The following is a 27436-nucleotide window of genomic DNA, read 5'->3' as shown; positions in this document are numbered from 1 at the left end:
ATGTTTGACGCATACCCCTCTAAATCCTTCCACGTACCTGTCCAAATGTAGTAATTGTACCCACCTCAGCCATATCTTTTGTCAGCCCCGACTCACCACTCTCTGTGTGGAAATAAAGTTGCCTCTTGAGTTCATATGAAATCATTCCCCTCTCACCCTAACTCTATACGCCTTGATTCCCCAACCATTGCCTTGTCTATTGCCTCATGTTTTACACACCGTTATAAGATCACTCCTCCCTCTCCTACACTGTAATGAATAAAGTCCTAGCCTCCCCAACCTCTCTCTATAAACCAGTCCCGCGAGTCTTGGAACATCATCGAATCATTGCCATCCAAGGTCAGTGAGTAGAGGGGGGGAGAGGAAACGCTGTGATTTTGGAATTGGGGAGCACGTGAAGTCACTCATCCCGGGATAACGATATCACGGATGAAGTTTTTAACAGCAGTTCGGCTGAGGAAGGCGTAGAGACTCGCACATCCTTTCTGAGGTGCGCTTCCATGCCCATCCTAAAACCACTACGAGCCAAATCATCCAGGAATGTAAACAAGCACAGAGATCCCCGCCCTTTTCCACTGACACTATCAGTCGGAAACATCGAAATGGCATTCTCCTCCTCCCTTGGTGGTCACGCCACAAAGTTTGTTACATTCTTGAAGGGGTGCCCAGAGCTTCGGTGTGTGGCGAATGTAGAGCTGAACGCCCGGCGGTTGGAGCGGGCTGCTGCAGCCTCGCATTTTCATTAGATGTAGTCCGTGGGATTGGTATGTGTGGCCTGCGCGCGTGTGTGTGGGTGACTGCGAGGGAAAAGGCGTTGTTGTTGTGGCTGGCAAAGGCTGATTATCTCTTTCGGTATTTCTTTTCTTCACCCCCCCCCCCTCTCTCTCTCTCTCTCTCACCCACCCTTTGTGTCTGACAGCGGGAGGTGCAGGAAGTTTGACAGCGGCAGGATTGCAAACAACATTTGTGGAAAATAAACCATCTCCCTGCGAGCACACAGCCTGTTCGGGAGCAACGCTGTCCCTAGTGCGACCAGCGGCAGCCACGGACCATGTCAGAGCACCGGCTGATGGTGGAGGAACTCAACGAGCTTCTAGCAAACGACAGTGGCTTTTACAGCCTCCCAGCCCAGCACTGCAATGAAGTTTACTCCAGGATATATGTGGGCAATGCGTAAGTATTTTATTTACTGCTTACTGCACACTTAAGGCATCGCAACCACTCTCCCTCCCACTCTTAGTTTTCTCATTAGCAAATCGATTGATCTGAATGAGATTGCTGATCACGCTTGCCGGCTGTTTTTCAAGCTTCTGTAAAACATCGTTTCTTGCCTTTGAGATATTAGTTGATTACTGGTAGTTGATAATTGATTCTAACGATTTGCTTACATTTTATCTGCTGTGTCTGTGGCCCTGTGAAATGTGCGTGCGAATCTGTCTACGTATACAAAATACATTATATATGTATCATGCCTAGTAATTACGTTAATAAAAATGTGCATTAGTTATAAATTATTGCAATTCTTTTAAAATGTAGTGTTAGAATTTTTTAAGTGCACGTAACCTTTTTTTCCTGGATATCGAAGCTTCGATTTATCTCTCTGTAATGAATTTCTGGATTACGAGAGGAGCAAAATTGTGCGGTCGTGTTTAGTTTACAGCCTGCCCTGTTGCTACCCTGGAATGGACGAAAGTTGCAACAATGTTGATTTTATATATATATACATACATACATATACATACAATGAAGTAGGTGAGTAGGTGTCAACTGATTTCACAGTCTAAGTGCAGCCTCATGCGAAGGTCTACCTGCAACCTTCAAATGCTTTTGTATATAAAATGGCTGTGCAGTGAAACACAAGTTATCTAGTATGGTGAAGTCTTTACTAACTTTATTATGATCTTTTCAAAAAGGTGGTGGACAGCTAAATCCAGGTCAATTTTCATTTCCCTGACCTGATGTTGATGCTATCGGTTTTTTTTTCTCTTTCTTGGGTGATGTTCTTTGGGAGAAGAGAGGTAATAAGACGTGGGTGGGGGGGGGGGGGGGCGGTGATGGGATTGGTGTGCCTGGGCAGACCTGATTATTATTCGATGACCCTTTGAGAAAATGTAGAGCGGTGAGTGGCAAATTAGTGGTGGATTGAACAGTCAAGTAACCTAGTCATTTATTGTTAATTGCCCTGCTGGGCTTCTAAAGGAAAATTGAAGTAATATTAGAACATTAATTTAAAAAATCATGAAATCATGAATTTTATTGTGCACCTTTGCTTCAATATAGCTCTTGTATGTGTACTACAAGTGAGGTTTTGGCTTGAAGTGTTGCTTACTAAGTGCAGATACAACAGTTACAACATAGCAGTTTGTCATGGTCCCTTCTGGCAATCGCCCACCTGGCTATTTTGCTCAGGAATTGGGCCTCAATCACCTCGTTTAATTCCCAATCATTTCCAGGTTCCACTAACTACAAACACCCTGCTTTCCATCAGCAAATGCAGTATAAAAATCCTGTGACCACAAGGAGCTGCCAGTTCAATGGTTGACTCATGTATGAGTAACCTTGTTCCATGGTTCTTAGGACTATCTGTTCTAGTCTAACATCGTTCCTAAATTCTCTACTAAACCAAGGCTCTGGTAAAGACTCCCTTGGCACCAGTTCTGCGCTCGTTATGACCATAATACCTCCCTACTCGGCCTCCGTGCTGGTGTTCAGCACTTGGGCTCGTTTCACTGCCACATCCTTGTAACACAGTTAACATGAAGTAATTACAGCTCTGGGCATTCTGGAACTGTCTGTAAGGAGTTTGCACGTTCTCCTGTGAATGCATGTGTTTCTTCCGGGTGCACCGGTTTCCTTAGGCAGTCCAAAGATGTACTGGTTAGTAGGTTAATTGGTCACTGTGATTAGGCCAGTGCTAAATAGGTGTGTTGCTGGGTGGTGCAGCTTGTTGGGCTGGAAAGGCCTGTTCTGTGCTGTATCTCTAAATAAATCAATAAGGCTTTCGGAGAGGAATTTAAATTGCAAAAGTATCGGGGTATGGGCCTGTTGCAAGCAAATAGGGTTAGCATAGATAGACATCATGGTTGGCATGGATGAGGTGGACCAGATGTCCTGTTTCTGTGCTGTACAGTTTTATGAGGTGCATTCTCTCACACAGTTTTCTATGTCCTGAGTGAGTCCCAATATGGGCAGTTTGAACAACGGGTGGCAAAACCACACTGGGTTGACCTTGGGAAGAAGTTCATGAAGATCTGTCCATAAAGTACCCACGCTTTGGCCAAAAACAGTATTTTCATAAATGCCACAGGATTAGCATCAAAATAAGCACCATGCAGTGTTCTGTAAATTTTGTGACCACTTTTGCAGTAATGGTTTTAAATAATGAAATAAACACAAGGTCAGTAACATGATTCTTGACCTTTTAAGTGGGTAGTCTCTCAGCCAAGGTGTTATCTTCAGGAAGGGCTGATGAAGTAAGCACAGTAACCACGTAATGATGTCAGATTATATTTAGCACACATAGAAGCAGTGTTAAAACAACTTTATTTTCCAAGTGCAAACGTTGTTCTTTTCTAATGCATTTCCTTAAGACTTTTTTTGCCTATGAGACAGTTGTGAATTTGTCATCATTACTCATGCATTGAATCAATTTCTTTCAGAAGGTGCTTGGAATTTTGGTGATGTACTATATTTAATATATAGTCTAACAACTTCCAGTGAGGATAGTGGAGAACTTCCAATTGAAATTGTTTTCAAGGTCTTAACAAGGTTAACATATGATGAGTGTTTGGCAGCTTTGGGCCTGTACTTACTGGAATTTAGTGTGGGGATCTTAGTGAAACCTACTGAATGTTAAAAGGACTAAATAAGGTGGATGTGGAGAGGATATTTCCTCTGGTGGTGGTATCCAGAACTAGAGAGCACAGCCTCAAAATTGAGAGGTGACCCTTTGGAACAGAGGTAAGGAGGAATTATTTTAGCCAGAGTAGTGAATCTGGAATGGTCTGCCACAGACCGCATTGAAGACCAACACTGTGGGTATATTTAAAGTGAAAATTGATAGTTTCCTGATTTGGTCAGGGCATCAAAGGTTATAGTGAGAAGGCAGATGTATAGAGTTGAATGGGATCTGGAATTAGCAATGATAGAATGGCAGAGCAAACTCGAAGGAGCAGAATTAGACCATTCAGCCCAATGTCTTTTGGTCTTAAGTGGTGGAATTTTAAGATAATTGCATAAAATTCAGTTCTACCAATGGAAATCAAAGGCTTTCATAGAGTAAATGAAAATAAACCATTTCTTCTGGCTGGAGAATATGGAGCAAAGGGGCAAATTATTAATCATTGCAATTGAGAAGCCATAGTGTCTGAACACAGTCAACACCAAGAAGTTCAAGTTCATTGTCATTTCAATTGTATACACATATACTATCAAATTAAGCGACGTTCCTCTGGACCAGGGTGCACAAAATAGCACTTAGAACTCACACACAACACAAAGTACTATTACCACAAATAATAAATAGATCCCAGAAGACTGACATTTAGCATCAGGTGTATTTGTGACACAAGTTTAAAAAGTAGACAGTATAATGCTACTGGCACTGCATACGTAATGAGACATGGTTGGTGGAAGAGAATTCAGTAGTCTCATGGCCTGGGGGGAAGAAACTGTTTCCCAGTTCTTGCCCTAATGCTGTGGTACCTCCTGCTTGATGGTAGGGGGTCAAAGAGATTGTGGGACAGATGGGAGGAATCATTGACAATGCATACACAGTGCTCCTGATAAATACCTTGGGTGAGTGGAAGGGAGAAAGCAGAAAATATGTTTTTGCACAGTGATAAGTGGAAACCTGGAGCCCTGTCCACAACATGCCATAGATGCTGTGTCAATTGTAATCTGTGAAGGTGAAATAGACACATAGACAGATTTCTATAATGCTAGTGTAGCAAGGATTACGCATCGCAGGTGGAGTCATGATCTGATTGTAGAGTGAAGCAAATGAAAGGGTATAATTTATTTCAACAGTAGAAAGTAACTCGTGTTAGTTTTGTGTGCAATTAGTAACACTCAATACCATTTAATTTTGGATTTTTGAGGCAAAGCAAGTCACGAAGGGTCATTGGTACATAGGAGACAGAATGTGTACAGATTGCAATTTTAGCCGAAGCACAGCTGAATTACTGTGTCGGGTCATCTTTCACAGAATAAAAATAGGCCCAAAAGTCCTGGCGTCTGCAAATTTTGTATAGGCATCTTCACACCATCTCTGACATTGGAGAAAAGCTGATATGAGGAATATCGGATAGTGACCGTTGTGAAAAGTTCTCCACCGGATTTCTTCATCAGAAACATTAATTGTGGTTGATATAGTGCGTCCATCATTTACCTAGCCATGTTCTAACTCACTTTTGTATGTTACTGCATCATTGTTATTGAAGGATATGTATGTGTGGCCTCCGTCGGTCATAGTCGACCATGGGTACTGCGCCTCTGGTAGTCACTGGTTTGTTGAACAGCATCAACTGTGGCTATTGAGGCTGATCCTGGAACGGTAGGCTCTGCCACAGTTGCTGCGTGTGTAGGGTGTCGTGGAATTGTTGTCCGCTGTCCACAGTGCTCTCCATTTAGCTCTCCGCTCATCAAATTGACTCAGGATCACTCCTTCGCCTTGCTCCAGGTGTTGCTGAAAAGAGTATCTCACTATTTGTTGCAGTCATCTGCTGTATCCTCCCAGCACTCTGTTGATTTTTAAGGCTTTCATGTCATGCCTGCAGAGGTCAGTGAAATGAAGCTGGGGTCTACCAATGTTCCTCTTGCCTGTTGCTAGGATAGAATGAGATCTAAATAATCACATTTGCTCAGAAGTGCTTTTGCCTCTGATAAAATACCAAAAAGCTAGTTTACTTCAAAAACCCTGTATTAATAGAACTCTGTCAATAAACAGGTTTCACCTTTGGATCTTCCCATATACATACATTGGTTTGAACTACAATATGTTTTATGGTGACTTGGTGACTTAATTACATACAGTGGAAAGTTAGAAGACAATAGAAGAAATCTTCTCATAAAGACTGGAAAACATAGATACAGAGTTTGAAGAACTTATCTGCTTTCAACAAACTGATTTGGAGGGAAGTATTGGTTGCTTGTTTGAGGAAGAGGAAGGTTGTTTGAGTTGGGTATGCATAGTTAATCACAAAGTGAGTTCAGTAGCTTGATCTTTGCTTTATCCCATGAACAGTAACCTCTTTGATATGTATAAATGAATCCTTAGCAATTTTTTTCCTAGGGCTCTTTATATCACACAAAATCAGAAAATGAAAGTGATGGTTCTTGATGCCAATCAGTGTAGTCCATTGGTGACCCTCATTCATTTCATTTCATTTCCCACAACTTGTGGGAAAGTGACCTTCATTGACTGGGTTGCTACTTATTCAAAAGGGTATGCTAGATGAATGGGCTACAGGCAAGAATCTTTCATCTCTCAGCTTCTTCACAGAACATAGCTTTAGCTTAAAAAAACATGTTTCACCCTTGTACTTTTCAGTGACTTGGATAGTCAAACTGGTCTCTTCTTGGAGAATGATATTTAGTATACACTTCAAGTGGAAATAGATTCACTGCTGCAAAATTTTAATTGGTAAAATCAATGAAAACTGGCACCTTGAGGCAATGAGTCACAAAAGTACAGCATTGAAACAGCCCTTCAGCCCTTTGAGTGTATGCTTGTAATCTTCTGCTGCTGTAGCTGATCCACTTCAAGCTTTGACATGTTTTCAGAGATGCTCTTCTGCACACCACTGTTGTAACGTATGGTTATTTGAGTTACTGTCGCTTTCTTGTCAGCTTGAACCAGTCTGACCATTCTCCTCTGACCTCTCTCTTAAGAAGGCATTTTCGGCTACAGAGCTGCCACTCACTGGATGTTCAGACTCTTGCAGTTTTGCACAATTTTGTACAATTTACAAACATAAACCTTTGGTAAAAGTCTCCAGAGACTGTTGTGCATAAAAATTCCAGGAGATCAGCAGTTTCTGAGATACTCAAACCACCCTGTCTGGCTCCTACAATCATTGCATGGTCAAAGTCACGTTTCTTCCCCATTCTGATGTTTGGTCTGAAATGCAACTGAACCTCTTGACCATGTCTGCATGCTGTTGTGCCTTGAGTTCCTGCCACATGATTGGCTGATTAGATATTTCAAAGTAAATTTATTATCAAAGTACATTAACAAGTATTTACATTTCAAGCAGGTGTACAGGTGTACCTAATAAAGTGGCCACTGAGTGTATACTGACCTTTAATCACCCACTTACACTAATGTAATTTCTTTATGTGGCAAGTAATCATTCTTGGATGCCTTGCTGAGATGGAACTCATAAACAGAAAGATTATTTCTGATGCTTTTTAAATCATTTTATTTTTAGGACCACCTAAGAGTATTTGCACGTTGAAATATTCCTTTCAAGGTCATATGGTTTATTCTGCTCTATATTACAATGATTTCAGCATGAATGCATATTTGTATGTATATCTTCACTACTGTTGCATTTATTGCAGTTGAAATTTACTTCAAATTAAACAATTCATTAGAAAAGAATGTAGTAGAATTTTAAAGTGTGGTCAGATTCATTTACTTATTAATAACAGTAATATGGCCCAAGTGAAATGTTACATCTGCCGGGAGCATACACAGCTAATTATAGAAATCACGTCAGTTCACAGTGGCAGACAGCTGCTGGTTTGCTGCACTGTTTGTGAGAGCGCAGACCACTTGGTGAGCAGGCAGATCAACTCTGGAGAGGCTGTTTAAACATGCCTGACTTTTCCGGACACTTGCAGTTTTGCACAATTTTGTACAATTTGCAAATGTAAGCCCTTGGTAAAAGTCTTGAAAAACATTGAATAATCACTCAGTATGTCACATTGCAGAGTAGTCCAGGGAAAAGCTGAGGTATGCTGTCATCAGACAGACTTCAGGCACCTCCTACCGTCTCAGAATCCATTGATTTTTAGAAAAAGAATTCCAAGAAAATTTCACTTTCTGTTTGTCCTTATTGTACTTTTGAGTTATTGAAACAAAAGTAAGCTCCCTGTTAATGCAAGTGGAGAATGCTGCCTGTTGTATATTTGATCGAATGTGATCAGCTAAGACTGGGCGCTCTGTTACTCTCTGTATTTTATATTTCCTCACAAAGCCATTGGGCCAGTTGAGTCTGTGCCAGTTCACGAACCAATCCCATTTCCCCACTAGTTTTCACTGTAATCTATTTGTACAACAGAATCAGGTATATTATCACTAACAAATGTTGTGAGATGTGTTGTTTTGTGGTCGCAGCACAGTGCAAGACGTAGTAAAAATTGCTATAAGTTAGGAAAAAAATAAATAGTGCAAAAGAGGAATAATGAGGTAGTGTTCATGGATCACTCAGAAATCTACTGGCATAAGCTGTCCTAAAATGTTGAGTGTGGTTCTTCAGGCTCCTGTCTCCTAATGGTAGTAATGAGAAGAGGACATGTCCAGTATGGTGATGTTCCTTAATGATAGATTCCACCCCTTGAGAGGGTTGAGCTCATGATGGAAACTGCTAAGTCAAGGACCCTCTGAAGCCTCTTTTGATCCTGCACGTTGTAAGCTCCATACCAGGTGGTGATGCAAACATTCAGAATGGCTGATTCACCATACATGCAAGAGTCTTTGGTGATGTAACAAATCTCCCAAAACTCCTAATGAGTTACACCTGCTGACATGCTTTTTTCGTGATTCCATCTACGTGTTCAGCCCAAGATAGATCCTCTGAGCTGTTGGACCCCCCCCGGAACTTAAAGCTGCTCACCTTGTCACCACGGACTCCTCAATGAGGACTGGTGTGCATTCTCCTGGTTTCTCCTTCCTGAACTCCACATTCAATTTCTTGGCTATGCTGACATTGAATGCAAAATAGTTGTTGCACACCATTCAACTAGCTGATCCGTCTCACTCTTGTATGCCTCCTCATCACCGTCTGAGAGTCTGACAATAATAATGGTACTTAGATGGCATTTGAACTGGACTTAGTCACAAGTCATGAGTGCAGAGAGAGTAGAGCGGTGGGCTAAGCATGCACCCTTGATGTGTGTCTGTGTTGACTATCTGCAAGAAGATGCTATTACCAATCTGCACTGACTGATCTCCCCCCCCCCCCATCCACTTAATAAGTGATATTTTACAGTAGCTATATGAATAACTAGCATGCACTTCTTTGGGCTGTGGGAGGAAATTGAAGGACCCTTCAGAGTAAACATGCAGACTCCACATGGACAGCAACAGCGATCAGGATGGAACTCAGGTGGCTGGAGCTGTGAGATAGCAGCTCTGGTAACTGCACCACTCTGCTGTCCGAACTTGACGGGGTTGATAATTAATAATTAGGGCCCCTGCCCCCTCCAAGTCCTGACGAAGGGTTTCGGCCTGAAACGTTGACTGCTGGTTTCAATGGATGCTGCCCAACCTGCTGAGTTCATCCAGCTTGTTTGCACATGTTGATAATTAATAATTTGTTTTTGTTTGCTTGCTTTATGCTGCCTGTAAGCAAATAAATCTCAAGGTGTATAATTTATACATTCTTTGAAAATAAATGTACTTGAATCTGGAATCTTTTAATCTTTTAATCTTCTAATCTTCAAGGTCCTGTAGATGATAAGACCACAAGCTATAGAAGCAGAATTGGGCCATTTGGCCCATTGACACTGTTTTCTATCTGCCATTTCTTTGCCTATTCTCTTAATCTGGAAGTCCTTCTGTAGTTCCTCTACTTCCTCAATACACCTGCCCCTCTGCTTATCTTTGTATTGTCCACAGACTTGGCCACAGAGCAATCAATTCTGTCATCCAAATCATTGACACATAACTTAAAAAGAAGTGGCCCCACCACAAACCTCTGGAACACGACTAGTCACTGATAGCCAACCAGAAAAAGCCCCCTTTATTCCCACTCTTTGCCTCCTGATCAGCCAATGCTCTATCCAGGCTAGTATATTTCCCGTAACACCATGGGCTCTTAACTTGTTAAGCAGCCTCATGTGGCACTTTGTCAAAGGCCTTCTCACAACATTCACTGATTCTCCTTCGACTATCCTGCTTGTTATTTCTTCAAAGAATTCAAACAGATTTACCAGGCAAGATTTTCCCTTGAGGAAACCTTGTTGACTTTGGCCTATTTTATCATGAGCCTTCAAGTACCCAGAAACCACATCCTTAATAATTGACTCCACCATCTTCACAACCACAGAGATTAGACTAACTGGCCTATAATTTCCTTTCTTTTCTAACTGGCCTATAATTTTCCTCTCTCCCTTCTTGAAAAGTGGATTGACTTTTGAAATGTTCTGATCCTCCAGATGTAGCCTCCTTTTGTTCACTACCAACAGAAAGAAAAGGCTCTCACAGAAAATGCTGGAGGAACTCAGCAGGTCAGACAGCATCTATGGAGGGGAATAAATGGTCGATGTTGTGGCTGGGCCCGAAATGTCGACTGTTTATTCCCCTCCATAGATGCTGCCTGACCTGCTGGGTTTCTCCAGCTTTTTGTGTGTATTGCTTTGAATTTCCAGCATCTGCAGATTCTCTTGCGTTTAAGAGAAAAGCTCACTTTGCTGAGAGATTGAAGACCTTCTGATGTCCTTGGTCTGTGTGCAAGCATAAGGTACTACCTGAAGAGGAGAAAGTTAAGGGACAAGAAAGTAGATGTATGAAGTTATTTCAACATTACCATGGCTGAGTCCCCACCATCAACATCCTAGTGGTCACCATTAACCAACATCTGAACTGGATGAACCACATAAATACTGTGGTTAAAGAGAAAATCAGAAGTCTGGTATCCTGTGGCGAGTGATTCACTTCCTGACACCCCAGAGTTTTTCCACCATTTGCACTCAACAAGTTAAGAGTGTGATGAAAAGTGTTCCACTTGCCTGAATGAGTTCAGTGGGGGTAAAACTGAAGAAGCTCAACATTTCCAGGGCACAGCAGCCCACCTCATTCACCACCCTGAATATTCATTCCCTCCACCACCGAAGCAGAGTGCCTGTGGCATGTGCACGTTCCAGCGACTCACCCAGACAACTTTAACAGCACCTCCCAAAACCTGCACCCTTCATCAACAAGGACTTGGGCAGATGACAGCACTACCATCTACGTCTTGGTAAGTTGGTTTATTATTGTTGCATGTACTGAGGTACAGTGAAAACTCAGGTTTGCATTCTGTCCCTGAAGATCATTTTATTACAACAGTGCATTGAGATAGTATAATGGAAAAACAAAAGCATTTACAGTTACAGAGCATGTGCAGTGCTGGCAGGCAATATAATGCAAGGCCATAATGAGGTGAGGTCAAGAGTCCATCTTACCACAATGGGGGCTTGGAGGCCTTGTACCATCTTGACTCAGAAATACAAAATGTTGACATTCCTTTATCTTACTAGGTCGAAATCCTGAAACCTCCTTTTCAGAAGCACCATGAAGGACAGCAGTGGTTCACCCCCATCCTTTCAAGGGCATTTGGGCATAGGCCAGAAATGCCGAGATCCTGAATAATCTAAAAAAAAGACAAAGATTTATATTAGTTTTATACCTTTTTAAAAACTATGGATTAATTATTACCGAAATAGTCATGAAGGAGTAACATTCAAATTCTGTGGTGAATGTGTAGATATTGTTGATTTATAATCAGGGATTTCATATAAATTACAATAGAAATCTTATACAAGGTGAAAAGTGAATGTAATAATTAAGATGTATTAATTAAAGGTAATAGTTGATGCTGCAGAACTGGGCAAGTGAGGTGCAGTATTTTTAATGATCTGCCTCTTCTGGGTGTATTTCTACTGGTTTAGTCAGTGGATTCTTTTACAGTTTGACTAATATGGTCATACTTAATTGCCCCTCCTTTTAATTGATAGGTTAGAATAACCTGAGTATCATGTTTTCATTTGGCAACAAAAGCTGTGATCGCTTGTGCGGGAAATATAAGGGCAGGAACAAGTTTGGTCAGTTCTCTGTTTTGTTTCCTGTGATGTTAAAGAAAAATCAGTATTATCAAAGTTCTAGCAAAGTGTGCCAAACTGCTGTGTGTCTCTGGCATTTTGCTTTTACTATCAAGGTCTCAAGAAAGGTTATTGGCCTGAAATATTGGCTGTTTCTTCTTCCACAGGTGTTGCCTAACATACAGGCAGTCCCCAAGTTATGAACGTCCAACTTAGGAACAACTTGTACTTACAAACGGAGGGAGGAGAACGCCATCCGCCATTTTAAGTCAGATCACGATGCTGTCCACCATTTTAAGTCGTTGCCATTAACACTGAGTTGAGTGTGCAACTTTGTATTTGGCTTAAATATTTCTTAGCAAGATTCACCCAGATCTCCTCTCACCCCCCCCCCCACCGCTCCAGACAGCATTTGTCCCATTTAACCTTTCTCCGTGTGGGTAAAGTTTAGGACCTGGAGCAGCATAAGACCCGCCGCCTGCGGCGGCTGCTGTATTTTTTAAATTAAGTGCGATCGTGAACAATAGCCAGATCAGAAATGCTGATCAAGTCGATTAATTCCTAAAGAGAACTTTATAGACCAGTCAGACAGTTCACTGGTGCTCAGCGATAGAACGTAAAATCTGCAGTTTTCTGTTCCATTGATGGAAAAAGATCGCGATTGAAAATAAAGCGGAAATAATAAAGCAATTGGAAAGAGGTGAAACGCCATCAGTCATTGGAAAAGCTTTAGGCTACAGTCGGTCAACGATCGGAACAACTTTAAAGGATACAGGTAAAGGATAAAGTGAGAATAATGGAGCAAGTGAAAAGCCCTGCCCTGATGAAAGCTACAATTATTACTAAGCAACGTAGTGGTTTAATTCTTGAAATACATATATTTCTTAAGTGTTTTATATGCATAGAAAGGTAAAATATATACTAAGACAAATGTTTGACTAACTAACACTAAATAATACCGGATGTACCTGTTCCGACTTACGTACAAATCCGACTTAAAGACGGACTCAGGAACGGAACTCGTTCGTAACTCGGGAACTGCCTGTACTGAGTATTTCCAGAATCTGCTTTATATCTCAGGTTTCCAGCATCTGCAATTTTTTGCTTTTCAGTTGTAGTTGAAACTCTGCCAATAAGTAATACCAAAATGAATGCATTTGAAGGGTTGGATTGATGCTCCAAACTGGGGAAATAATTTTCCTAAGTTTACTTTGGTACTTCACTTCAGTCAACACACCATTTAGTCGCTCTGTCCAAATTTTCCTGTGTTTCCCAGCCCCTCCCCCCCGCCCTTCAAAATTCCAAAGGGATCATTTCCCCTTGGACATTTTAGCTTTCTCATTACTACTGACATCCGTGGCACCTTTCTCCACAACTGCAGGAAATGCAAAATCTGGCTTTTACCTCTTCCCTTCCTGTCATCCAGGGTTACAAAACAATCCTTTAAGGTGACGCAGTGGTTCCTTGCTCCTATTAGATAATGAGCTGCATTCAGTCATCTGCCAGAGATCTTAAGTGGAGACAGAGATATAGTATATTTCTTTAGCAGTATAACTCAGAATGGGCCCTTCTGGCCCTTTGAGCCATGCCCAGCAACTGCCGACAAACCTGATTAGCCCTAACCAAATTTGAGACAATTTACAATGACCAATTAACCTACCCTGTACATCTTTGGAGTATGGGAGGAAACTGGAGCACACAGAGAAACCCATACATTCCATGGGGAGAATGTACAGACACTCCTCAGAGTGATATCAGAATTGAACTATAATGGTACCGATTGTTTATTTCCCTATCTTGCTCCTAATTTCCGTTGATTCTGCCATGGTTCTGACCGTTTATTTCCCAATTACTTCTAATTCACTTTGATGACAGCACATCTGGTTTCCATCTGGAGCTACAGTATAAGAACCTCTACATCACAACCACTAGTCACCAGTTTGTTGGTCTTTTTCCCGTGAGATAACTATGTTTCCCGACCGCTTAGAAACGTTTGTTTTAAGTTTAGCTCCAGTTTCAGGGTTTACCTATGAGACTCTGTCTCTCTGAGTCAAGGCTCCGTGTCAAGATCCCTCCTGCTTGCTGTTCGGCGTTTACGCTTGTGTAAGTATCCAAACTCAATCTCCATACCTGTGTCCTACACTTGGGTTTGCTTTGTCTGCTCACTGTAACATGAACTCCAAACTTCGCTGTCCTGAGCTGTAATAGCATCGTGATAACCGATATGCTACTGTGGCGCTGGAGGCGAAATTGATGAGCTCAGCATGGGTGCATGATGCAACACCAATGCAGTCGTTAATGCAGCGTAGGAAGAGTTGGGGAGCATTACTAGGAAAGGTGGTACTCCATCTCTCGCTTTTTACTCCGCAACGTAAACCTGTTTTCCTTCCAACTTTGCCTGGTTTTAGTGAAATGTCATTAACTTTAAAGCTGTTTTACTTGCCGCAGATGCAGCCTGATATGTTAAACATTTGGTTTGGTTTCAGATGTCTTGCATCTGTAGTATTTGAATTGAAAAGTGAAAAGTTACAGATGTTACAGCTGTGAAATAAACTCAGAAAATGTTCAAAATTCTCTAAGCATTGGGCAGCATCAATTGAGAATGAGACTGAGTTAACGTTTAAGACTGATGACTTTTTAAATGTACTGGGAAATAGGCTTGCTTCAGGTTGCATTGAAGGGGGAAAGTGTCAGATGAGCAAAGAGAAATGTCTGTGATAGATGGGGGAGCAATAAAAACATAATTCAATCATATTAGTATCAGATGAGAGAGGGTGATGTTGGCTTGCTAAAGATTGCAAATAAGTTCGGAGAGAGAGAAAATAAAACAAGATGAAAATGCATGATACTGAATTCCACTTGCTGAGGATCTCCAATTAAAGGAAATGCTGAGGATTTCCGGCAAGTCATTAGGTGTTTTTCCCCCCTCTCCAGATAGATCATTCGGTCCTCTGAATATTTCCAGTATCGTTTGCTTTTAGTTGCAGTTTGGTTCTGTTTGTAATTCAGCCTTACTTATTACTGTCAATACTTGAGGCGGTAGAGTAAAACCTGGAGGTGCTGTTCAATGGTCCCTTGCTTCCAGCCGTTCCATCTTCTGCCCTGTACAGTTGTCTCCTTAAAATATTCATCCCCACGGCACAGGCCAGTTGGAGAGCCAAAGGACTCATTTCACAACTGGGTGGTAATTGACTCTCGGTTAAACAGTACTTTCACATTTTTGCCATTTTTTTAAATAGCTAATCTATGATGGGATTGTATAGGGCAAAAGGGAATGATTTCTATGATTGTAACTCTGGCAAATTCAATTAACACCACTTCTATGCTCTTTACCCACAGCCCTGCAAATTTCTCCGTTTCAAGTGTTTATTCATTTCTCTTTCGAAAGTTGTTTTTTTTTAAAAAAAGCAAAATGTAAACTGAACTGATTGTAAGTACCTAGCAGGTCAGGCAGCATCTGAGGATAGAGTAATCTCAGGTCTAATCAGGAAGCCTTATGGAAATTGCTCCTTTCACCCTTTCAAAACACTTGGAAATAAAAATATTCTAAATGGGAAACACAATTCCAGTTAATGCTGCTATTATAGCAATTTGGAGTAAATTTTAATTAGTGTAAAATCCAATCCAATGCAGTGGAATTAGCAGACATATGAGGCGGATATTTTAACTGTGGGGCAATTTTGTTTCACCTGTTAAGCCTGTCAGTAAATGATATTTAAAGACGAAGTACTGTAGATTGGAACATGTACAACACAACCAGAAAACTTTAGAATCTTTGCTGATTGAGTAGAAAAGACAGCAACTTGCAGCAGTTCTAGATCTTTGAGCAGGGGCCAATCAGTGCTTGGATTTGATTGACAAGAACAAATTAGAGTAAGGCTGGGAAAGCAGAGTGGACAGAGTTAGAGTGGAGATTTTGAGGATTCAGCAAGGAGAGGTTTCAGTCAGAGAAGGCAAACAAAAAATCTGTAGGTAGAGGATGCCCCCTCCCGTCCTTTACACTTGCTCAGTTAGAACAGTAGCGATGCCAGGCAGGATAGCGAAATGCTCCTCTTACAGGATGTAGAAAGGCATGGAGACCTCCAATGTCTCCCTGCCTTCCTGTGGGAAGTGCACCCAGCTGCAGCTTCTAACACTCCACATTAAGGAGTTGAAGCTGGAACTGGACAAACTCTAGATCATTCGGGAGTGATAGATAGGACATATAGGAAGATAGTTACACTCAAGGTGCAGGACACTAGAAACTGGGTGACAGTCAGGAAGGGGAAAGGAGTTAGAGTCAGTGCAGAGTACTCCTGTGACCATCCCTCTCAACAACAGGAGCATCCCTTTGAATACTGTTAGGGGGGGATGACCTAACGGAGGAAAGTCACAGTGGTCAGGTCTTTGGCACTGAATCTGACTCTGTGATTCAAAAGAGAAGGAAGGAGAAGAAGAAGTGAGCTGTGGTGATAGGGGATTTTGCAGTTAGGGTGGGCAAGAACAAGATTCCCAGATGGTATGTTGCCTCCTGGATGCCAGGGTCCAGTATATCTTGGTTCAAGTCTTCAGCATTCTTAAATGGGAGAGTGAACAGCCAGAGGCCATGGTCCATGTAGGCACCAATGATATGGGTAGGATGAGTGACGAGGTTCTGCAAAGTGAGTTCAGGGAGTTAGGTGCAGGACCTTAAAGGGCAGGATCTCCAAGGTTTTGATCTCAGGATTGCTACCTGGGTCATATGCCAGTGAGGTCAGAAATGGGAAGATTACACAGTTTAACATGAGGCTAGGGAGTTGGGGTAGGAGGGAGGGCATAAGATTTTTGGATCATTGGGCTCTCTTCTAGGGAAGGTGAGATCTGTACATATGTGATTGTAGCATGATGGGGTTTAAACTAGAATTGTAGGGGGATGGGAACCAGAGTGCCAGAACAGTTCATGGAGAGGTTGTGGAGACAGATGTTGATAAGACCCCCGACAAAGTCAGGAATCAAAAGATTGAGCATGATTTGACTAGTATCCTGAGCTGCATATATTTCAATTAAAGAAGTATCGTAGGAAAAACAGTTGAGCTTAGGATATAGATCAACATGTGGAATTATGACATTGTAGCCATTAGTGAGACTTGGTTGCAGGAGGGGCAGGACTGGCAGCTCAATATTCCAGGGTTCTGTTGTTTTAGATGCAACAGAATTAAAGGAGTGGGCTGGCATTACTAGTCAGGGAAAATATCTTGGCAGTGCTTTGTCAGGCCAGACTGAAAAATTCATCTTGTGAGACATTATGAGTGGAACTGAGAAACGAGAAAGGTATCCAAGCAACACACACAAAATGCTGGAGGAACTCAACAGACCAGGCAGCATTTCGGGCTGAGGCCCTTCAGCAGGACTGGAGAAAAAAACGAGGAGTAGATTTAAAAGGTGGGGGGAGGAGAGAGAGAAACACTAGGCGACGGGTGAAACATAAAGAGGGAAGGATAAAGTGAAGAGCTGGGAAGTTGATTGGTGAAAAAGACAGAAGACCATGGAAGAAAGAAAAGGAGAGGAGGAGCACCAGAGAGAGGCGATGGGCAGGTAAGGAAATAAGGTGAGAGAGGGAAAAGGAGATGGGGAATAGTGGGGGGGGGGCAGCGGGAAGTAGTGGCATTACCGGAAGTTCGAGAAATCGATGTTCATGCCAACAGGTTGGAGGCTACACAAACAGAATATGAGGTATTGTTCCGCCACCCTAAGTGTGGCCTCATCATGTGACAGTACAGGAGGCCATGGATTGACATATTGAAATGGGAATGGGAAGTGGAATTAACATGTGTGGCCACTGGGAGATCCCGCTTTCTCTGGCGGATGGAACATAGGTGCTCAACGAAGTCTCACAATCTATGTTGGGTCCCACCAATATACAAGAGGCCACACCAGGAACACCGGACACCGAGCACTTGCACTACATCCACCAGAAAAAGTGGAATCTCCCAGTGACCCCCCCATTTTAATTCCACTTCCTATTCCCATATGTTAATCCATGGCCTCCTCTATTGCCGCGATGAGGCCACATTTAGGTTGAAGGAAAAACACCTTGTATTCTGTCAGGGTAGCCTCCAACCTGATAGCATGAGCATTGATTTCTCGAACTTCCGCTATTGCCCCCAACTCCCCTCCCCCCCCCCCCACCCTTCACCATTCCCCATCCCCTTTTCCTTTTCTCACTTTATCTCCTGCCTGCCCATCACCTTCCTCTGGTGCTCCTCCCCTCCTTCCATGGTCTTCTGTTCTCTCCTATAAGACTCTCCCTTCTGCAGCCCTGTATCTCTTTTACTAATCAACTTCCCAGCTCTTTACTTCATCCCTCCCCCTTCAGGTTTCACCTGTCACCTGGTGTTTCTCTCTCAAACTCTCCCACCTTTTACATCTACTCCTCAGCTTTTTTTTCTCCAGTCCTGCCAAAGGGTCTCAGCTCAAAACATTGACTGTTTACTCTTTTCCATAGATGCTGCCTGGCCTTCTGAGTTCCTCCAGCATTTTGTGTGTGTGTTGCTTAACTTTCCACATAATGACTGGGATTCCCATACTGTAAAAGGAATAGATCGGATAGAGTTTGGCAAATGTGTTCAGGAAAGTTTCCTTCATCAGAATGTAAAGAGGAACACTTTGCACCCAGTGACCACAATGCCATTAGTTTCAAAGTAAATATGCAAAGAGATAGGTCTGGTCCACGGGTTGAGATTCTAAACTGGAGAAAGGCCAATTTTGATGGTCAGAAATGATCTGGCAAGTGTGGATTGGGACAGGCTGTTTTCTGGCAAAGGTGCACTTGGTAAGTGGGAGGCCCTCAGAAGTGAAATTTTGAGAGTGCAAAGCTTGTATGTGCCTGTCAGAATAAAACATAATGATAACAAGTGTAGGGAACCATAGTTTTCAAGAGATATTGAGGCCATGGTTCAGAGAAAAAGAGTTGCATAACAGGTATAGGCAGGCAGGAACAAATGAGGTTCTTACAGAGTATAAGAAATGCAAGAGAACACTTAAAAACAGGAGGGATAAAAGAAGGCATGTGGCTGCTTAGCAGACAAGGTGAAAGAGAATCCTGAGGGATTCTACAGATATTTTAATAGCAAAATGATTGTAAGGGACACAGTTGGTCCTCTGGAACACCAAAATGGTAATCTAAAAGAGATGGGGAAGATCTTAAATAAATATTTTGTATCTGTATTTACTCAGGAAGCAGACATAGTCAAACGAGGCAAAGAGGTATCAACTTCATGGATCCTATACAGATTAGAGGAGAGGGTGTTTGCTGTCCTTAGGCAAACCAGGGTGGATAAATCACCAGGGGCTGACAAGGTGTCCTCTCAGACCCTTTAGGAGGCAAGTGCAGAAACTGCCAGGGCTCCTGCAAAGATATTTAAATCATCCTTAGTGACAGGTGAGGTACCAGGAGGATTGGAAGGTAGCCAAAGTTGTGTCTCTGTTTAAAAAACCTCTAAACAGAAACCAGGAAATTATGGACCTTTGCTGTACTTTGGTAGGACAAACCAGGGTAGGTCTTGCACAGTGAGTGATAGGGTACTGAGGAGTGGAGTAGAACAAAGGGATCTGGGAATACAGGTCCATAATTTGTTGGAAGTGGTGTCACAGGTAGATAGGGTCGTAAAGAAAGCTTTTGGCATATTGACCTTCATAAATCGAAGTATTGAGTACAGGAGATGGGATGTTATGTTGAAGTTGTATAAACGTTGACGAGGCCCAATTTGCAGTATTGTGTGCTGTTTTGGTCGCCTAACTACAGGAAAGATGTAAAAAAAAATGGTTGGAAGAATACAGAGAAAATTTACAAGGATGTTGCTGGGACTGGAGGACCTGAGTTATAAGGAAAGATAGGTTAATAAGGAAAATAGGTTAGAACTTAATTCCTTAGAACATAGAGGATTGAGAGGAGATTTGATAGAGGTATACAAAATTTGAGGGGTATAGATAGGGTAAATGCAAGCAGACATTTTCCACTGAGATTGGATGGGACGATAGCCTGAGGTCATGGGTTAAGGATGAAAGGTGAAAAGTTTAAGGAAACATGAGGGGAAACTTCTTCACTCAGGGTGGTGAGAGTGTGGAATAAGCTGCCAGCATAAGTGGTGCTTGCGAGCTCGATTTCAACGTTTAAATGATGTTTGGATAGATACATGCATGGTAGGGGTATGGAGGGCAGTGGTCCCAGTGCAGGTTGATAGGAGCAGGCAATTTAAGTGGCTTTAGTATGGACCAGATGGGCTGAATGGCCTGTTTTGTGTTCTACTTTTCTATGACTCTGACTTAATTTCTCAGCAGACCGAGTGCCATCTCTGGAGAAGGAAACCTAGCTGACGGTTCAGATCTGTGACCTCCAGCATTAGTTTCAAAGTCTAAGGCTACTTTTTTAATCTTTTATTTTTCAGATTTGTTGCACAAAATCTTATGAGGTTAGAGCGATTGGGGATAACACATGTGTTGAACAGTGCAGAAGGCAACTCATTCATGCACGTTAACACCAGTGCGGAGTTCTATGCAGGTTCAGGGATAACGTACCATGGAATTAGAGCCAACGACACAGAAGCATTTGACCTGAGTGCATATTTTGAAGAAGCTGCTGATTTCATTGACAAGGCCTTGGCGCAAAAGGATGGTGAGTCAAAGTGTGTAGCTGAACTGTTACTATAGATAACTTGCTGTTTTATCTGTGAATCTGTGACTCAGCTGCACAACTTGTTGCCATATAAAGCATTAGGTTTATCTTTTTTTCAAAAGGAAAATCAAGTTTAGCTTAGTTTAGCTTTTCGATTAGAAAATCAAGCTTCCATGCAGGCTTGCATGTAACTAACTGCTAATACAAGCCAGGTGTCCACCAAATTATTGATATACTGTCTGAAATTACAACATAATGCTTGATTAAAATCCCTACCCATTATGGTAGCTAGGGAAAACTAAATAAATTAAATTAATTTAATTCAGTTATTTATATAAAGAGTAGAATAAAAAGAAGTATCGTTTTGAAAGCCTGATTTCTTGAGGGAGGCAGTCCCCCTTTACTGCCCAGCATGGGTTATTTGTGACTCCAGCTGGTTCATTAGAGACAGAAGTCATACAGCAGGGAAAAAGGCCATTCAGCCCACATGGTGCATGCCAATCAGGATTCCCATCTGAGTTAGTCCCACTTACCTGCATTGGCCCATATGCCTCTATACCTTTCCTATCATGGTCCTTTCAAATGGTGTCATTGTACCTGCCTCAACCATTTCCTGTGGCCACACATTCCATATACTGGCCACTATCTTGTAAAATGTCCCTAAGGTTGCTACCCTCCCCCCACCCACCTTAAGCTTATGTCCTCCAGTTCTTGATTCCTGACCCTGGGAAAATGATTGTGGTAACCCCTAACTTATATAGCCAAGCAAGCAACTTAGTTCAAGAACAATTAGAGATGGGCATTTTATGCTCTGGAACAACAATAAATTTGTTCTTCATGTGTACTAACTGATTCAGAACCAAAAGTAATTTCACTTCCCGTCTTGCAAAAATCAAATTCCTTTGTTCTTCCTTGCAAATAATTTATTAATATTTGGCATTGTGGAGCAAGATTAATTGAGGGATTGAACTGAATTAAACAGAATGTAAAACAGTATGGTGGCACTGAAATATCATTCATCTCTGTTATGTATTGACACCAAGTTGATATATCTGTATAGTTCCAGTCTCAAAATGGTATGTAATTTATGGTAATAGGAATAATTGAGTAATAGAGAAAAGGAAATTGGGAATCTGAAAGCTATAGGTCATCAGCAATTTATAATAAATACCATTAGGAGATAATGGAGATTGATGTTAGCTATTTAATTCTGAACTGTAACCTTGTAATGATCTCCACTTTCTGATGACCTGTTCAGCATTTCCTCTGGAATAAGAGGAGGAGGTTGATGAATTCTGAAAAACTGATACAGAATACAAGGGACCATCATTCATCTCTGTGTGCTAAATTTACCTTACCTGAAACTTATTTGATCTAATTTGCAGATAAAATACAAATGATATTTGGCAAAGGTACAGAGCAATATTAAGAAATCAAAGAAGCTGAGGCCTATCAAGAGGCTTTGTTTGATACATTAACACTGAACAACAATGCCATTCCCATAGTGCATTATGATGTGAGCTTATTTGTAGGAAAATTATTTTCATGATGATATTGAAGTTTAGAGCCATATGGTACTTTTTGTTGAGGTGCAGTTTTGGACTTGCAAGGTAGGTTTTAATAAGGCCACAAATACAAACAGAAAATGCTGGAGATGCTCAGTGTTGTACAAGATCATGAACCTAAAACATTAGCCTTTTGTTTATCACTCCACAGATCTTACATGCTTGTTGAGTATTTCCAGAAATTTCTATTTTAAATTCAGATATCTACCACCTGCAGATCTTTGAATTTTGCTAAGATTTGCATTTTGTAAGCCTGTATGTTGTTTCAGTTGTCTAATATGCTTCAGAGGTCAATGCTGTGAATTTGGGACCAACAAGCAAGGGAGTAAAATAGAAAATACGCTGGAAGATATGTGCACAGCACTTCCAACCTAATAGATTAGCAGCTGCACATTTTAATGCCTCATTTCTCCTTGTACTCTAATGGTTCTGGTTTGCAAACTCTGAACCCCTCATTCATCCCTGGAAATTCAGTCCTATCCATTCAGGTAGAGGAAAGAGAGAGAGTACATAAATACCACAGATTAAACGGAGAGCAATCATAAATACTTTTATAACTTGTTTTTATGACTTGCATTTTACCAGAGAAATCTGTAAATTATTGTTTCAAGTAAGGTCAACAAACGAATGCACCACAGATATTTCAGCTATCTGAATCAGACTTGCCCGTGATCTTTCCCTGTCAATGTTGAAGTAACCTTACAAGTAAATATGCCTCAAATTATTAGATTAATGACTGCTCTCAAATAGGGTGTAATGGGCCTATAAAGCCATTTGTGTCATTGGAGAACATGTGAGGTTCAATATTTAATCTTGTAAGTGGTTCTGGAGCAGTGAGATTACTTCTTTGCTTTTTCAGACCATTTTCTGTAGTTGCAGCGAGGTCACCATATTGGTAGCTTGGCCGATGATGTTGAATTTTTAAGGAAAGCACTGCCATTCATTTGTGCAGATCCATTCCAAGTGAACTGGAAAGTGATTTGGATTTGAAAAGTTTAAGGCAAAAGGCCAGCTAGGCTCGTCTGGTGGGTAGTTTGGATTTATTTCAAGTGATATTTTTTGTATTGCTCACTGGTTACCTGCCAACACTTAGCACTTAATGGCATTACCATTGCCATCAATATTCTGGGGCCACCATTGACAATCAACTGGATCAGTTACATAACTACTGTGGTTACAATTCTTGTGATGTGTGACGAGCTTTCTGACATCAGAAGGCCTTTCTACCATCTACAAAGTACAAGTAAAGAGTGTGATGGAGGCGTTGCTACTTACCTGGATGAGTGTAGTGCCAGAAAATCTCAGGAAGCTCAACATCATCAAGGGCAAAGCAGCCTACTTGATTAGCACCTTATTAACCATATTAAGTATTCATTCCCTCCACCTCAGGCACAGACTGACTGCAGAGTGTACCATCTACAAAATGCACTATGGTTACTCGCACAAAGTACTGTAAGGCACCTCTCAGACGCACCATCAGAATTGAGAAGGGCTGCAGGTTCTTGTGGTCTCCCCACCTTCAGGATCCCTCCAAAGCTGCACAGTATCCTGACTTGGAAGTACACCCCTGGTCCTTCCACTGCTTTTAAATCCCAGAACATTGAGGGCATGCCTCGTTGTGAACTGCAGCAGTTCAAGAAAGTTTCTTATATCCACTTTATCATTTAGGGATGTGCAATAAACGCTATTTTTGCTAGCAATACCCAGGTCCTGAAAATGAACTAAAAATATTGTTTCTTACTCAGTTGATTGGTTTTGTTTACCCTTGAATGAACAATACTGATACCAAACTAATATATACTGTTGTATGGTAACGGGGGAGAGGAGGGAAAGTACTCATGGTGCATTTGGTAGTTGTGTATTAAAAGCAGGTCTTTTATTCAGAGTCCTTTAACTTGTAGAATTTTGGAAGATCATACACCATTAAACATGGTTTGACTCTGAATTTCATGGGATTTAAACCATACACCAAGCTTGCAGAAATGCCAATCCTTTTGCACTTTTATTTTGTGCTCAATGGACTTCTTAATAACTCAACTCCAGCAAGAAAAGGCATGAATTGATATAAAAAAAAGGTGACAGGGAAGATATAGGACATTGAGAAGCAATTGAAAATGCACAAGAGCAGGTTCACCCTTGCAGCACAAACTGCAGATGCTGGAATCTGGAGTAACACACAAAGTGCTGGGGGAGCTCTGTATCTATGGGGGGAAATGGAGTCCAGATGAAGTGTTTCAACCTGGAACATTGACTGTATTTCCCCCTGTAGATGCTGCCTGACCTGTTCAGTTCCTCCAGTGTTATGATGCTGATTTGTTAGCTTGCAGGACTTCAGCAGCTAATTCTACACTGTTCTTCCTCCCCAGGGCGAGTGTTTGTGCATTGCCGTGAAGGATACAGTCGTTCGCCTACTCTTGTAATTGCTTATCTCATGCTGCGACACAAAATGGATGTCAAAACGGCTCTGATAACCATCCGTCAGAAAAGGGAGATTGGGCCAAATGATGGATTCTTGCGTCAACTCTGTCAATTAAATGAAAAACTAGTTAAGGAGGCTAATCTTAAGTCTTAGCCAGTTTGGAAGTAGCCAGTGCCTGATGAGAATTAATAGATACCTGAGGTTTCAGTGTACCAAATGTGTGTTTGAATTTAGGGCTGGGATGAAGTTTTATTGTTTCAATAATTTCTTCAGTGGGATTAACTTACTTTGAAGGAATTTAGGAAAAGGTCAAGATAGCAGCGACCCAGCATTATGCTTAACACATAATTCCATTGTCTCTAAATTCAGTAGGACCCTTGGATTCGGGTTAATGTGTGTTGGTCTTTGGGATCATAGTTTTGGATTGTAATGCAGGAAAATTAATTTATTGTGCTCAATTACTGTATCAAATTGCAGTTAATGATGTGAATCTGTTGGAAATATCCCAGTGGTTTAGTGCTCAGGTCTTGCAGTTGGGCTTGATGCAGTTATCAACTGAGTACTATAAGTATACAAATTTTCCTGCGTTACAGTGACTTTGTAATGGTGTACTGTATTGACTATAGTGCACCTTATAAAGGATGGGAAAGGTGCTATATAAATGTAACTTTCTGTCTTTCATCTTACTTGGTTGCTGCAATGTTTGACATTATTGACAAGTTAGCACATTGTAGATCAGTGTCAAACTCCATTTAATCATCCCCAGAACTGCAGGTGTTCCCTCGTCTTCCCTGTTTTGGGGTGGACATGTTTTTGCTGTGTGAATTGAGAAAAATCAAATTAATTATCCATACATCTTTATACAATGGAGCTATTGGATAATTACATTTGTCTGTAAATGAAAGGCAACAAATCTAAGGGTCGCAGACTTCTGTTTTTCCTTCCAAATAATGTGGCTGACCTGCTAAGTGTTTCCAGTATTTTCTGTTTTTATTACTATTTGCCTTGAGTTCATCCGAGGGGGTGAAAACTTATCAATATTTTGACTGACCCTTCAGAACCTTTCCTCCCAACTGATGCATACTTGTATGTGCCTAAGCACACGTTCCTTTGCATGGTAATAAAAACATTAATCAATACTGTAAGTCCTTGAACTGAAATCATTGATCCTAATATCACTATAACAATTTTGTGAAAAATTAGGTCCAAACCAGGGATACCTAACCTGGACCCCATTTGATGGTTTGTGAGGTATGATACTTAAATTTGTTGGTGAATCTAATCCATTTAACTATGGTAAAGCTTCAGCAATATCTCAATATGCTACTTCGTCAGTTTTAGAAAGGTTTGTTTCCAGCAGAGAATATTCTAAGAGCTGGTTAAGGTAGAAGGGATACTCAATGGTCCTGCTGAAGAAAATTGAAAAATAGCTTTGGTCCTGGCCATAGTTAACTAATCTGAATTTGCAAGTTGTTGTAATTATTTCTATGTCTTGAAAGTGTACGTTATTAAGACTGTAGCAATAAGATGCCTTTCATACTGTTACTTGTTCAAGTACTTTATTATATACACAATGTTTTAACATTACCGGCATCATCTGAACCTTGCATGACCTAAACTACTTGATCACCTCCCGCTTTGCAGACCATATCGAAAGCTCTGCTGCTTGTCTGCTTGAGCCTCGTGCAAAACTGGCTACCAGATGCACAGAGAAAAGTAACTTCTATTGGGTTTACACGCTTGAAGTTCCAAAGGCATTTGTTGAAAACAAAGTAAGCTATACGTTCAACATTTGGTTGCTGAATTGTATGTTTGCCCATTGGCTAAGTGCGTACACATAATCCCTAGCACAGCAGTGATCTGCATAAAATAGAATTGTTTTTGAGTTACCTCCCATGTACTTCAGGCTTTCTTGGCCAATGGCAGGTGGGTACTGGAAATTATCCATAATAAGCACAAGCTGGGGAATGGAAGACTCCGCTCGAGCTCACTATCTAAAGACTTGTTAATTCATTCAAAATGTTGATTAAGGAGCACAGCAAGATGTAATTAGTTCATTAAGCTACTGATTGTGGCTCGTGCACAAACAATTTGGGAGATATATCTCCAGAATCCATGTAACTGCACGCCAGTATGCCCAGTCATAGAAAGGAAATGAGAATAGTTTAGTAAATGATTTTACTGAGCTTCTGGTATTCATTTGACTTACCTGTCATGTTTATATTTACATTGTGTAGTTACTATATTTAATTCACATGAGGCTCTTCTTGAACCTCATAATAGCTGAAAATCCCATACGTTGGACTTCGTATATTGACTAGAGTGACCAAGTAGCAAATAAGTCTGGTTTGGGATCTTTGTTTTGTCTTCCAAAGGTATGTGACTATCATGTTTACAACATATTCCCCTTGCTGCCCAACAAAAGAAAGATGATTGATTCTTGCTGCTTGCAGAAATGAAAGAAATAGGAGTTAATTGGCCTTCATTAATTGTGAAATTGAATTTAGGAGCTGAGAGATAATGTTGCAGCTATATAGGATCCTGGTCGGACCCTGGTCAGACCCCACTTGGAGGACTGTGCTCAGTTCTGGTTGCCTCACTACAGGAAAAATTGGAAACCATAGAAAGGGTGCAGAGGAGATTTACAAGGATGTTGCCTGGATTGGGGAGCATGCCTTATGAGAACAGGTTGAGTAAACTCGGCCTTTTCTCCTTGGAGCGATGGAGGATGAGAGGTGACCTGATAGAGGTGTATAAGATGACGAGAGGCATTAATCATGTGGATAGACAGAG

At 41.3% G+C, this 27436-nt stretch overlaps 1 protein-coding gene across 2 annotated transcripts; it reads left to right on the top strand.

Moving 5' to 3' along the window:
* Positions 1-401: 401 nt before the first annotated feature.
* Positions 402-27436, top strand: dusp3a (dual specificity phosphatase 3a). Of its 2 annotated transcripts, none has more exons than XM_059956535.1 (4): positions 402-490; positions 920-1173; positions 20433-20659; positions 24591-27436. In XM_059956535.1, exons 2-4 carry the CDS (start codon positions 1052-1054, stop codon positions 24794-24796), a joined length of 555 nt encoding a protein of 184 aa, XP_059812518.1. In that variant the 5' UTR covers positions 402-490; positions 920-1051; the 3' UTR covers positions 24797-27436. The 2 variants fall into 2 exon arrangements, with proteins under 2 accessions (XP_059812518.1, XP_059812517.1); XM_059956534.1 differs by lacking the exon at positions 402-490 and adding an exon at positions 594-764.

Source organism: Hypanus sabinus, chromosome X1 (genome assembly GCF_030144855.1).
Source record: "Hypanus sabinus isolate sHypSab1 chromosome X1, sHypSab1.hap1, whole genome shotgun sequence".
NCBI lineage: Eukaryota > Metazoa > Chordata > Chondrichthyes > Myliobatiformes > Dasyatidae > Hypanus > Hypanus sabinus.
The sequence above is the reverse complement of the archived record's forward strand: the minus strand, read 5'-3'. Positions and strand labels throughout refer to the sequence as shown.

What these genes read in the sequence shown, in the direction of transcription:
- dusp3a (XM_059956535.1), top strand. Translation starts at nt 1,052, where the DNA reads ATGTCAGAGCACCGGCTGATGGTGGAGGAACTCAACGAGCTTCTAGCA. An exon ending in AGGATATATGTGGGCAATGC is followed by an intron (nt 1,174 to 20,432) that starts GTAAGTATTTTA and finishes TTTATTTTTCAG; the next exon opens with ATTTGTTGCACAAAATCTTA. An exon ending in GGCCTTGGCGCAAAAGGATG is followed by an intron (nt 20,660 to 24,590) that starts GTGAGTCAAAGT and finishes CTTCCTCCCCAG; the next exon opens with GGCGAGTGTTTGTGCATTGC.